At 34.5% G+C, this 13,980-nt stretch overlaps 1 protein-coding gene across 2 annotated transcripts in view; it reads right to left on the reverse strand.

The window, feature by feature from the left end:
• The window catches only part of LOC140447232 (probable E3 ubiquitin-protein ligase HERC1), a 90,645-nt gene that overhangs the window by 23,519 nt on the left and 53,146 nt on the right, over window positions 1-13,980 (reverse strand). Inside the window, exons 19-23 of one of the 2 annotated variants that reach the window (XM_072539767.1) lie at window positions 12,142-12,288; window positions 11,644-12,009; window positions 5,141-6,462; window positions 1,631-2,210; window positions 500-1,051 (exon numbers count right to left, since the gene is read on the reverse strand). In XM_072539767.1, coding sequence (XP_072395868.1) covers window positions 500-1,051; window positions 1,631-2,210; window positions 5,141-6,462; window positions 11,644-12,009; window positions 12,142-12,288 — 2,967 coding nt within the window. Of the gene's footprint in view, window positions 1-499; window positions 1,052-1,630; window positions 2,211-5,140; window positions 6,469-11,643; window positions 12,010-12,141; window positions 12,289-13,980 lie in introns of both variants that reach the window. The other variant, XM_072539766.1, reaches the window with a different exon arrangement.

Raw genomic sequence — 13,980 nt, forward strand, 5'->3', positions numbered from 1 at the left:
AGTGGAAAAACTTATGTTTTTAAAATGTCAATTTAGACGATTCGCGATTTAATAATGTGTAATGTAAATGATAGTACTATTTGTATTGTTTAATTTATTTTTCGAGTTATAATAAATATATCCTTCGTTAGTTTCTTTCAATATAATAGCCAATATGTTTGTTTGTTACAACTAGTTAATCAACTAGTTACAGTTTACGAAAAATGGTTCCGATAAAAATGTCAACGACCCACCTCTAGTTTCATGGGTATATTAGGATCGGAAGCAGAGATATGTAAAATATCTCTGATCGGAACTAATCGTCTCACTAATGGCCAATGGGTGTCAATAAGAAATATGGAGGGAAGACCAAGGGGAAATATGATTGTTATCTTTGTCTATTCGCTGAAAATATGATTTTATATCTGTGTTAGATATGCTGTTAAATTTTACCATATCGACCATAAACTTTTACCTACACTGTATATATACTATTTTATCTATTAAAAATCATAAATACCTGTAAGAGTGTGTACAAGACTTCCGTCATGTAGGGACCAAATATTCACGACTCCAACGAGCCCTTCTAAACAACCACTTGCAAGCAACAAACCGGTTTTATCTATGCTTAGACTAGAAACGCTATTGTTAGGATGACCTTGAGCGTTCATGACCAGAACAGGAACTTTGTTATGTTTGTTTTCTTCGTTTGGCAACTTCCAGACGTTCACGGTACCATAATCAGTACCAATAGCTATAAGCAAAGGCATCGGACCTTCGCCGACCAGAGGAGACCAAATCAGACTAGTAGGTTTATGAGAAACAATTAACATATGTAAAAGAACAAGTTTGTCATCGTCGGATATTTTCCATATTTTACAGGTATTGTCTGGCGAAATGGAAGCGAGAAGAATGCCTCTGGGATCCCATTTTATATTATTGATGCCATTCTCGTGGGCTTTGCAAACGATTATATGAGACTCTTTTTCAATCCAACCTAGCTTTATTGTTCCATCAAGGTAAGCAACTGCAAATGGTCCGTCTTCTTGATGCCAGTCAATGTGACCAGCAGCTAAAACAATATTAAGCACTATTAAAAGAATAAAAACGATATTAACATTATAAATTGCTGTTATATTAATCCAAGGAGTTGCAGCTTAAGATAATGCTAAAAGATGAATATAAAATATTAGATTAAAATGAAACAAAACCTTTTATCTTTTCTCAATATCATTTGAGATGATTGGAAAGAATAACAAAGGAAATAAGAAGCAGGAAAGAATTACGATAATGGAAAAAGACTGAACTGATTAAACCCTGAAGTGAAAAAGAAGTTATTGGGTTAAAGTTTCACGAATTTGAATATTTTACTTTACTTCACGTTTTGGTACTTGCGGTTTGTGGTGGAGTTCTGGTTTACTAATTTTTTTTGTTGTTTTACAGGCAGTAAGAAGTATAATTGCTATATATAATAAATTGATTGAAGAAGATTGAAAAAATTGTTGCAAATGTGTATTTTTAGCATTCAAGACGGTAATAGAACCTTAAATTAACATTTAAATGCTTTTTCAAATATTTCGAATGTTTTTGGATATGATTTTTAATTAGCAAACAAATAAATCAACAAAATATGAACAAATTAAGTTCTTACCTACAGGCATCGAAAAGTTTTGAAGTTCTTCCACCTGCTTATTACCTTCAGTTAATGTAATCAAAGACACTGAACCGTGAAGTTTTCCAACCAATAGATAATCTTTATCCTGTTGATGCTTCCCTTTATTTTTGGGCCACTTCATTTGAAGTATAAAATCTTTTTGATCATCAATGAACCAATCGCTATAACTATTGGTATTTTCGGACTTTTTCAAAGGCCAAATATTGATGATATTATTAAGAGCAGCTGCAATATACAAGCCCGTCGGCGACCATTCCAGATGACCAATTAGATGTCCTAGTAACTCATTTCCGAAAACATCTGTAGACATATGAAATACTAGAGTAGAATCCAGAACCGGTGTCTTTTTAGGTTCAACTGTCCATAACCTGACGGTTCCGTCGTAACCACATGAAGCCAATAGCTGGCATTGTTCATGCCAAGCAAGGCATGATACTCTGTTTTCGTGTGCTTCCATATACACGGAAGTTTGTTTGGGCATGAAACTGGATAAGTCAGCGTAATTTACTTGATCAGAACTACTTCCACTCATCATTTGAATTTTGGTGGCAAGACACTAAAACAATATTATTATTACATATATTGCAATTACTTGTCCAGCAGATTTTTATCCGCCTTATATACACATATACACTGTGTCCGTAAAGTATGGAACAAATTCTTTTTTAGCTAAACAGACCATTTTAAGAAATAATCCTAAAACACGTCGATTTTTGATTTTAATTTATCCTATTTTAAAATAATATTCTAATATACAGGGTGAATTACTTTCGAGTAATGACGTCACCGTCATTTTTTTTTAAATGGAACCCCCCATTTTGTCTCAATTTTCGGATTACTCTAGCTGAGCCGATTCCAAAAATGTATCACATGTTGATTCAAATTGGTACAGGGTGGACAAAATACAATAGTTTTGTGTGTGCTCATAAAGTAACGCGTTAGTTAAATTAACAATATCAAAAATACTTATTGTCTAGCGGACAGAATATGAAAGAACTTATTTCTTATCAATTTAAAAGAAACATAGTAGGCTATGTTTTTGTTAAATGTCATTATTTGTTTAGTAATTTATTGATGTTCAGTGACAGTTCAGTACTACAATATTTTTGGTATTTGTGAATGTTTTAATTATTGCTTAGATTTAATTAGAAGTAGAAATGGAGTTAAGTGTAAAGCAAAGAATTGAAATACCTTTGATGATTGGGTATGGAGACAGATCGCGAACTCAGATGGAAGTGTGCAATTTGTTTAATGATAAATATCCAGAAAGACCTATAACGCGTTCAACGGTCAGTCAGATTGAAAAGAAATTTCGAAAAACTGGTACGGTTGAAAATGCACGGAAATCAGGTCGTCCCTCTGCAAATGCTGACACGGCATTAGATGTTTTACTTAGTTTTGAAGAAGTTGCGCACACTTCTGTGCGTAAAGTTAGTCGCGATATCGGTGTTAGCAAAACAACGGTACACAAACTATTAAAGCTTGAAAAATGGCATCCTTATAAAATCAAACTTGTGCAGGAATCAAACAAAGATGATCCCGATAGAAGAATGCAATGTTGCGAAGCAATGATGGACAACTGCCACCGAGACCCTCTCTTGGTACAAAACATTATTTTTTAAATGGCGAGGTTAACCGTCAGAATTGTAGATACTGGGCAAAAGAAAACCCCCACTGGATGCGTGAGCATCATACACAATACTCACAAAAGGTAAATGTATGGGCTGCAATTGTAAGAAATCGAATCATCGGATCCTACTTTTTCGAAGGTAATTTAAACGGGGCAACGTACCTTGAGTTTTTAAGGGGTATCTCGTACCTACTTTACGTAATTTTTTTCCCAGCAGAGTAATCCTGGAGGTTTTGATGAAAGTTTATGGTTTCAACAGGATGGTGCACCTCCATTTTATGCTGTAGATGTTAGAAGGTACCTAGATGAAATTTTTCCGAAAGATGGATTGCTAGACGTGGACCTATTGAATGGCCAGCGACGTCACCAGATTTCAATCCTTTGGATTATTTTATGTGGGGCCATCTGAAGAATGTTGTGTATCAAACGAAACCAGCAAATATTCAAGCATTACAACAGATAATTCGGACAGCAATAAACAATATTTCTCAAGACACAATAAACAAGGTTCAACAAGAATTTGTACACCGTTTGGATTACTGTCAAATACAGCAAGGGTTGCAGTTAGAACATTTATAAAGTCGTGTATTTCATCATATTCTGTCCGCTAGACAATAAGTATTTTTGATAATATTGTTAATTTAACTAACGCGTTACTTTAAGAACACACACAAAACTATTGTATTTTTGTCCACCCTGTACCAATTTGAATCAACGTGTGATACATTTTTGGAATCAGCTCAGCTTGAGTAATCCGAAAATTAAGACAAAATAGGGGGTGTTCCATAAAAAAAAAATGACGGTGACGTCATTACTCGAAAGTAATTTCACCCTGTATATTAGAATATTATTTCAAAATACGGTAAATTAAAATCAAAAATCGACGTGTTTCAGTATTATTTCTTAAAATGCTCTGTTTAGCTAAAAAAGAATTTGTTCCATGCTTTACGGACACAGTGTATATATATATATATATATATATATATATATATATATATATATATATATATATATATATATACTATTTATTATTATTACAGATTTGAAGCACAACATTCACAAGAAGATTCATCTCTAAAATAACAGCAAATTATCTTGAAGATCGCCCTGAAGGTGCCAGAGCCAATGGAATCATCATTAACAATATAAGATATGCCGATGACAGCGTAGTATTAGCAGAAACAGAAGACCAACTAAAAATATTGATGAATATATTATCAGAAGAAAGTCACAGGCTGGGCTTGGACATTAACTTTTCCAAAACCAAAATTCTGGTATTCCACAAAAACCCGCACGAACAAGTTACACCTAACATACAAATAAATGGTATCACCCTTCAGTTGTTCCCAAAGCTTCATATACCTGGGCAGAGAACTAAATGGTAAACTAGACCACTCAAAAGAAATTAAACGACGCATTGAAATAGCAAGATCTGGTTTCATGAATATGCGTAAAATGCTCTGTAACCCCAAGCTATCAGTCTCAGTAAGATTGAGAACACTAAAGTGTTATGTGTGGTCTATATTACTATATGGCTGTGAGACCTGGACATTAAAACAGTATGACGTCAATAAATTAAATTAATTTGAAATGTGGATGTACCGCCGAATGCTAAGAATAAGCTGGACCAACAGAACTACGAATGAAGAAGTACTGAGAGAAATGAACACACGGCCCTCATCTGGTCACAAAACAAAAACAATAAAATATATAGAATAGAAAATCTGAACATATGATTAAAAAAGATTAAATCACTACAAGTAAAAAATTCGTACATGGTATAATGGTGATGTAATTAAACCAATATGTATATGAGAAATAAAATATATACTGTGGTTCAAAATATTGATACTAACCTTAAACAACTGCTGCGCAGCCCATAATTTGCTATTATGACAACTTTTATTGGACAATATAAAAGCGGACAATGCGTTAACCAAAGTAAGAGGCCCAATAGCTTTAGCTTCCGATTGAGAACTTTGCGCAATTTCTTCTTTAGGTATATCCATCAAAGAACAGCCACCGTGGGTAGACAGTATGTTTACCAAAGCTTGAGTTACGGCATAGCCTGGTTTCGGTGCGGAATACCCAAGAGCGTACATTATAAGATCTTTCGTACACATATTTACCACCAAGTTCGAAGAACTGATCTCGTTTTGAGCAAGAGCTGCGATGCTGACACTTAGGTAGCTCAAACAGCTGCTGGCGGCGCTAGATAAGTTAGTTATTAGTTGAGAGAATGCCTTAGGCAGTTGGAAGGTAGGAAAGTCTTCGCTACTTTTTATATTATTAATTTCAACACGGTTCATAGCAGTCAAAGTCATTAAACGGACCACTTTCGTTATATCCGACAATCCTATAGATTCTAAGCAGCTAACCAACGAAGCATAGTTCGTATTCAGTGAAAGAATTGATAGAACTTTGAGTATTATGGTTCTAGACAGAAGTATATGCACGGAAATGGTTAAGTGTTTTAGAGCTAAAATTCTCTCAAAAGAAGAACCTAGCATCATAGCTTGATTTCCTATCGACTTATCCCTATTTTCAAGCTTATCTTCCTTATCGCTGGTCATTTTCGGAACAGCATTGGCCCCTAAAGGATCAAATCTGCTTAAGCTAAATGTTTCAACTGAATGTTTCAGATCGTTCATTCCCAAATATTTTGCCATCAGTTCTGCATCGTCACAGTTAGGAAGTGTCAACTTAGTTAGCTGAATATCAGCTTCGGTCATGTTATCTTCACTGAAAATAATATCGGGAGCTTGTAGATGAAGGTAGTTCTCAGATTTATTGTTGTTTAAATATTTATTTTTACATTTGTAGCAGAGGATGTAATATCCGTCTGTACAGTACCCACACACTCCTTGTCCCCATAATGTATTGCAACCTGGATGATAGGTTATCAGATGTGCATCCAGATATGGTGACAGATGCTTGCAGTAAGGGCAAATAGCGCAATTATTTTCCACATTGACATATGAAGCATTATTAACTTTATTAATTTCTGTAGCTTCAGTACATGTAGGAGTTGCATTTTCGCTGCTCGAGTCTTCAACGGATGAATTTCTTAACAAGGGATGAGCTTCACCTCTTACGTGTTGTCTCTCTCGAACTCTATCATGGGACGCTCTATCGACACGCTCTAAGAAGTGCTCTAGGAAGGCCCGCCTCCTTGGACCTAAACCTGAAAAAATAAGAATCAATTCCAAAATTAACTGGATAATTTTTTTGATTTTATAATTTTCTAAATACCTAAAATTACAAAAATCCACTATTTTATTTTAATAACAAACCGAATAAAAAAACAACTTACACATACTTAAAAATGATGGGCAGAATACATTAAAGAATTGTTCGAAGAACAACAACATATAATATACACTGATGTTCATGGATGGTCAGGAGTATTAAATATGTAGTAGAAGAAATGGCGCGAGAGCGAGGCGTAATTGTAGTTCGATTGCTGCCGTGAGTTAAACCCGATAGAACTTATATGGGCTCAAATAGAAATTGAAGTAGCAAGAACAATGTTACTTTCAAATTAAATGATGTTAAAAATCTGCTTAATAGTGCCGCCAGCAACGTGACCTCACAGTCGTCGATAAAATGTATCGAGCATGTAGTGAAGAATCTGAAGATGATATAGATAACTCAGATTAGATTATATTGTTATGAACATGCTCTCGGCATGGCCCATGTAACGGTTGCATCTCGAAAACGCTTCGAGAACCTTCGCGATGTATCGAATGCGGGAGAGAACAACCGGTCACGTAGGCGAATTAGAGGTGGGACTACTTTGGATTATTCTAGAATAATACTTTTGGTATATATATATGTAAAGATGTTATGAGTTAGTTTTAGTTGTTAAGATACTATCAAACTGTAATCTTATAAATAAATATATTTACATAAATTCGAACAGCTCGTTTTATTTAATCTCGCTATAATATATAATTTAAGTTTTTATTTGAACATGTTTTTATATTTTATGGAAATAAATATTCAGTTCTTCTTCTTAGGGTGCCTGTCCGTTCCGAACGTTGCCGATCAATCTGGCTATGATGACTTTGTTGGTTGCTACACGGAATAGCTGTGTTGAGGTCTTTCTATACAATGCTCTCAGGTTAGCAAGCCAGGATATTCTTCTTCGTCCTGGGGTCCTTTTCCTTCAATTTTACCTTGCAAAATGCATTGGAATATGTTAACCAAATCCGCGGTTGTGTTCATCCTCCGAAGTATTTCTTCATTGGTGACTTTTTCTGTCCATGGTATCTTCAGGATCCTTCTGTATAACCATAACTCAAAAGCCTGAAGGTTTGATACAGTTTCCGCCTTCAATGTCCACGTTTCTACTCCGTACAGAAGCACTGAGTACACGTAACATTTAAGGAGCCTTATTTTTGTTTCTAGAGTGAGGTCATGGCTCTTGAACACAGAGCTCATAGTCAAGAATGCACTTTTTGGATGTCCTATGCGACATTTAATCTCTTGGGTATTGTCCCACCACTCATTGATTATAGTTTCGAAGTAGTTGTACTGTGAGACACGTTCAATTCTCATTTGGTTCACATACAAATTTGCTCCAGTTATGTTTTCTGCTATCTGATGATCATTAGCTTGGTTTTGCTGGTGTTTATATCCAGTCCATATGTTCTACTTGTTTCCGTTATTTTGTTCATTAAGTTTTGCAGCCCTTCTATGGTTTTGGAAAACACAATTGTATCATCTGCATATCGCAGGTTATAGAGCTTGACTCCATTTATTGAGATGCCTTCATCAATACCTTTTAGAGCCTCTTCAAAAATGTGCTCCGAGTACAGATTGAATATCAGTGGTGAAATTATGCACCCCTGTCTCACTACCCTTAAGATTTTGACCTGATCTGTACATTCGTCATATATTCGGAGCACCGCTGATTGATTCCGATACAGGTTAGCTATTATTTTTAGGTCTTTTCAATCTTCAATCCCTGTCCTCTTCAGCACTTCCATCATTTGTTCATGCCTGACTCTATCGAAAGCCTTCTTGTAGTCAATCAGGCATGCAAAAACATCACAGCTGACATCTCTACATTTGTGAAACAATTCGTTTAAATTGAGCCACTCTACTGGTATTTTTCCTGCCTTGTATATATAAATATTCAGTTAAGGACAATCAATTATTACTATTCGTACCAATAATTATTTACGTTATTCACTTTTTCTAATCCCATGTCATTAAATCTCATTTGACAATAGGAATTAAATTTAATGCTTCAATCAGTCATAAGTTTGTTAATTTAAACGGATAAAGGGTCTTTCCCAAAAAAAAAATATATTTAACAAGGATTAGTTTTCTTGATCTAAGACATTTATAAAATAAGAAAATAATTTTTATGACAATCAATTCGTTCTAAAATCCTGATTATTTTTTTAGTAATAGCCGCACACCTATGACTCGTCGATTCTCTTTCCTCTCAAACCCGCAAAGGTCTATATTGAAAATATGAGTCACTCGCTACAATTGTGGTACTATGGAACACTTAGTTGTTTTGGGACGATGGTAAATTGCAGCTTCAGTATATCTGTGTGACAATGATAAACACAACACAGATCAATACAGAGGAGCTGCCTACGCTCAAAATTTTGCATATTAAGGATCGAAATAACCCAAAATAAAATTAGACTCGTCTCCCAACTAAAAAAAATGAAGTTCTGGTGAAGATAAAAGAGAACATCGAAGCAATCAAAATTGGTGGATCCAAAATTGTCCAACAATTAGTGAGATTCTTACGATTGTTTTAATAAGGGAATAACTTGAACGTGATGGAATAGCACAGTTGCTATATTGTCACAAAAAAGGGATAAGACAGACCTAAAAAATTCGAGGCATTAGCTTGGTTTCACTTATCCTCAAACTTCTTACAAAAATAATGTCTAGATTAGATTATATATGCATAGATATATGTAATATAGAGGGTGTTTCAAAAAAAAAGGTAACCCCGTCTCTAGGGTAGGTAAAAAACTGAAAAATAATTGGGGTTTGATTAGTAAAAAATTTTTGTAACACCATCCGTTTTCAAGATACGTTGAAGAAAAAAAAATTTTCGCATTTTTTACGATTTTGCCGAAACTACTGGCAACATTGTAATGAAATTTTATACGAATATGTTTTGGAAGCTGATACATCTCATGAATTTGTTTTTATGTCTGATTCTCATAGAGGGCGCTAGTTACACGGATCGTACTAATATTAGTCAATATAATATATATTAGTCAATATATCGAAGTATTAGTCAATATAACTTTTTTGAGAGTATAATTATTAATCAAAATTTCAAGTAAATTTAAACATCATCCAATTTTACACGAAAAAGGTACTCTTGGTAAAACTCGATACTGTGTACCGTTTTCGGAATATTTTGATTTGAAAATTATGAAGTAATAATTGATGCTGGTATAAAATAGTTAGTAATTAAACAAAACTCAGAAGAAGAAAATTAAATTAATGACTAAGAACATAAAATAAAATTCAATTACAGTAAGTGTTCAAAATGCCCTCCGTTTTCGCGAATACACAAGTCTATTCTTTTTTCTAAAGATTCCATTAACCTTCTAAACGGTAGGGGATCAGCTATGATGTCATTAAATTGACGTTGAATTCTTTCTTCCAATTCTTGGCGTGAATTTACCTCTGTAGCATAGACTTTTTCCTTAATATACGACCAAACTGCGTAGTCCAAAGGGTTAAAATCGCATGACCGAGGAGGCCAATGAATCGGAGCTTCTCCACCTCTACCAATCCATCGATTCGGAAAATGATTACTCAACCAATTACGACACCTCCTATCAAAGTGTGGTGGAGCTCCATCGTGCATAAAAAATAAAGATCTTCGCTCGTTTAGCGTTAAATCTTCTAATATCTCGAATAAGGAATTGTTTAAAAAATCAAGATACATATCACCATTTAAATTTCCAAGTAGAATATGATAACTTATTAATTTGTTACCTAAAGTTGCTGCCCAAACATTAACTTTAAATGAGTGTTGGTAATGTGATACTTTTTTGACTCGTGGATTCTCATCACACCAGTAGTGTGCATTATGGGAGTTAAACATACCTTGTAGCGTAAAGGTGGCCTCGTCCGTAAAAAGAATGCATTTTAAAAAATTTGGATTGTGGGCTGTCCTTTGTTGCAATATTTCACAAAAATCCACTCTAACCGGTAGATCATCTGGCAAGAGCTCTTGGACTTGTCTGTAATGATAAGGATGTAATTGTTGTTCTTTCAGTATTCGCCAAGTACTTAAAGAAGAAGTATTTGTTTGTCTGGCTATATTCTTTACGCCAACTGTTGGATCTTGATCAAGTAAATTTAAAATATTATTTTCTTTATTAATTGTTCTTGTTGTTCTTGGTCTACCAGAATTTATTTTATTTGGTCTCACATTCCCAGTTTCTCGACAACGTTGTTCAACGGCTCAAAATGTTTTTTTACTTGGTAAGTTTCTTATAGGGAACTTTTCTGCATAACGTGTCACAGCTGCACTAGAACATCCTAAACATTCGCCTAAGGTTAATAACATGTCAGTGTATTCAACATTTAAGTACATTTTGATTTGATTTTACAAATAACAAGGTTTCAAAACTCTAATTATTGTTGATTTATCGTCATAACAATCAATAAATGTCAGATTTCCATGGCACACTTGCAGAAAATAGAGGTATACCTATTAGAACTTTATCATTACTACCAGCATCAATTATTACTTCATAATTTTCAAATCAAAATATTCCGAAAACGGTACACAGTATCGAGTTTTACCAAGAGTACCTTTTTCGTGTAAAATTGAATGATGTTTAAGTTTACTTGAAATTTTGATTAATAATTATACTCTTAGTTATATAGTTATAAGTTATAAGTTATATTGACTAATACTTAGTAAGATCCGTGTAACTAGCGCCCTCTATGAGAATCAGATACAAAAACAAATTCATGGGATGTATCAGCTTCCAAAACATATTCCTATAAAATTTCATTACAATGTTGCCAGTAGTTTCGACAAAATCGTAAAAAATGCGTAAATTTTTTTTTTCTTCAACGCCCTGTATCTTGAAAACGGATGGCGTTACAAAAATTTTTTACTAATCAAACCCCAATTATTTTTCAGTTTTTTACCTACCCTAGAGACGGGGTTACCTTTTTTTGAAACACCCTGTATAACAATTATAAAGTTATTATGTAAAAAATTTTCAGGAAATACTAAATACCGCTCCATTTTTTTATTTGTCTCCTTTTTTACCTTTGTAGATTAAAGCTTAATATTGATGATTATTTCAGTTCTCACACTGGTATATTAATAAAAAATAAAAGTACTCACCTCTTCTTTGAATAAACTCGATATCAGAACTCTCCAAACTTTGAGGCCTAGCCAAAGCGCGAGATCTCTCCCTGAATCTCAATAAAACACCACGATCTTCACAAATGTCCAAAAAGGGATGTTCTAACATCCATGTAGCTAAAGTATTAACGGTGTGTGCGTTGAGTTCTCCAGTACATTTCGTTTCTTGTAGAGCCTTTTGAATATGTTTTATGGTAAATCCCATTTCTAGTAGCGGGGTTGCTATCGGCGGAGGAGGAGGAGAACTAGAGGGAATTTTATACGATCTCCAAACGTTTTCCTCAGATTCGGAGCCAAAAAAGAGCCTACTTCTGACAGAATCGCTTGGTAGAGTTATTCCAGCGGCTAAAAATGAACAATTAATTGTTCTTTAAATGTAATATTTTTTTACAAAAATTTAACCAACTTCCAAATCAAAAGTCTAGTGGATTATAAAACTAGTCAACATTATAATATAATAGTTATTATCTAACTTACCTACGGAGGATGAATGAAAAGCGTCGTAGGGTAAATATGGGAAACCACTTCCATGTACACTTAATGAAGATGGTGGTTTAGGAACTGAATTAGTGGGTCTAACTGGTTTTAGCAGTAAATCTTGAACAGAATCATTCGAATTGGAACCTATAAACAATGTCTTAATAAAGTTTTATTTTTTTTTTATCCATGAAAACTTTACTAAAGATAAACATGGCTCAGTAATTATCGATAAAGAACAGGTATTAAACAATCGGCGAACTATTTCGAAGCACTATTAAGTGGGAATCATGAGGAACAGGCTAAAGAGATAGATATACTAGAATGAATAGAAATGTAAATGAATGTAAAACTTAACAGTCACTTCCGACCAAAGAAGAAATTAGAGAGGCCATTTTAAAGTTAAAAAATAGACCTTCTAGTTCTGATACTCCCTATAGAATTCTTTAAAAACTGCTCCTGAAACCCTATTTTGTATTGCACTACCTAGATAAATAGTTTACTTCGAACTTTGCACCTGGATAGGGAGGTAACAGCCACAGCTGCCCTCAACGCATAATACTCGAGTCATACATTCAGCCAAAAACTAATCACTCAATTGAGTTACTAATTAACAACGTTCTGAAGCTATTTTTTTGTGGCATCTTAAAGTAATTACTATTTTAATGTGAATAAGCCACAATTCTTCTTCTTCTTCTTTTTATATAGACATGACTCTGTCTGTTTTTCAATGTGCCTCCAGTAAGTTGTCGTTCTATCGTTTTCGTGGTCTTCCTACTGATCGTCTTCCTATTGGGGAACCGTCTCTTGCCGTCTTTACAACTCTATTTGTTGTCATTCGGCTTATATGATCGTTCAATTCTACTCTTCTATTTCTTACCAAGTTCTTGATGTTCTCCACCTTGCATCTACGTCGTATATCTGTACTTCTAGCTCTGTGCCAGGTCTTTTTTCTGCCGCGTATATCATTATTGGTCTGATGACTGTTTTGTAAATTCTGCCTTTGATATTTAAACTCCCTCACTTGTTCTATTATCTGACCTTCCAGCTCCAATTTACATCTAGTAAATTTGCTGTTTAGCTTCTTTTTGTTCAAAAAGAAGCTAAACTAAAACCCGAGACTCTAGAACAGATAGAGAAAAGAAGAAGAACGAACAGAGATAACCCGGACTATAAAGCGCTCAACAGAAGCGTTAAGAAAAATATTCGAAAAGACCTCAGAGCTTATAGAACAAACCAGATTCTTGAAACCATAGAGAACAATAAGAACATGAAAGTACTAAAAACATGTAAATCCGCTGGCAGGAATAAAATCATAAAGATAAAAGACGACCGTGGAACATTGTGCTCGCATAAGGAAGAGATCGTTAGAGAAATCCGAAAATTTTACGAGAAGCTGTATACTTCTACTATTCCGAACCCCGGTATACCAACAAAACATATCTTAAATGTGGGCTCAGAAGATCTCCCTGAAATAATAACATCAGAAATTAGAGCCGCCCTAAAACAAATGAAAAATGGGAAAACACCAGGAGAAGATAAAATTACTTCAGAGATGCTAAAAATGGGAGGCACTGCATTAGAAGAGGCAATGAGAGCATTACTGAATAAATGCCTATTGGAAGGACAAATACCAAAAGCATGGAAAAATGCGGAAGTCATTCTACTCCATAAAAAAGGAGACGCCGCAAATATAGAAAACTACCGACCAATAAACTTGTTGTCACACCTTTACAAACTACTAACCCGAATAATAACAAATAGATTGACAGCTAAGCTAGATGCATACCAACCGGTGGAGCAAGCAGGCTTTCGTAAGGGTTTTAGCACTATCGATCA

Source organism: Diabrotica undecimpunctata, chromosome 8 (assembly GCF_040954645.1).
Source record: "Diabrotica undecimpunctata isolate CICGRU chromosome 8, icDiaUnde3, whole genome shotgun sequence".
NCBI lineage: Eukaryota > Metazoa > Arthropoda > Insecta > Coleoptera > Chrysomelidae > Diabrotica > Diabrotica undecimpunctata.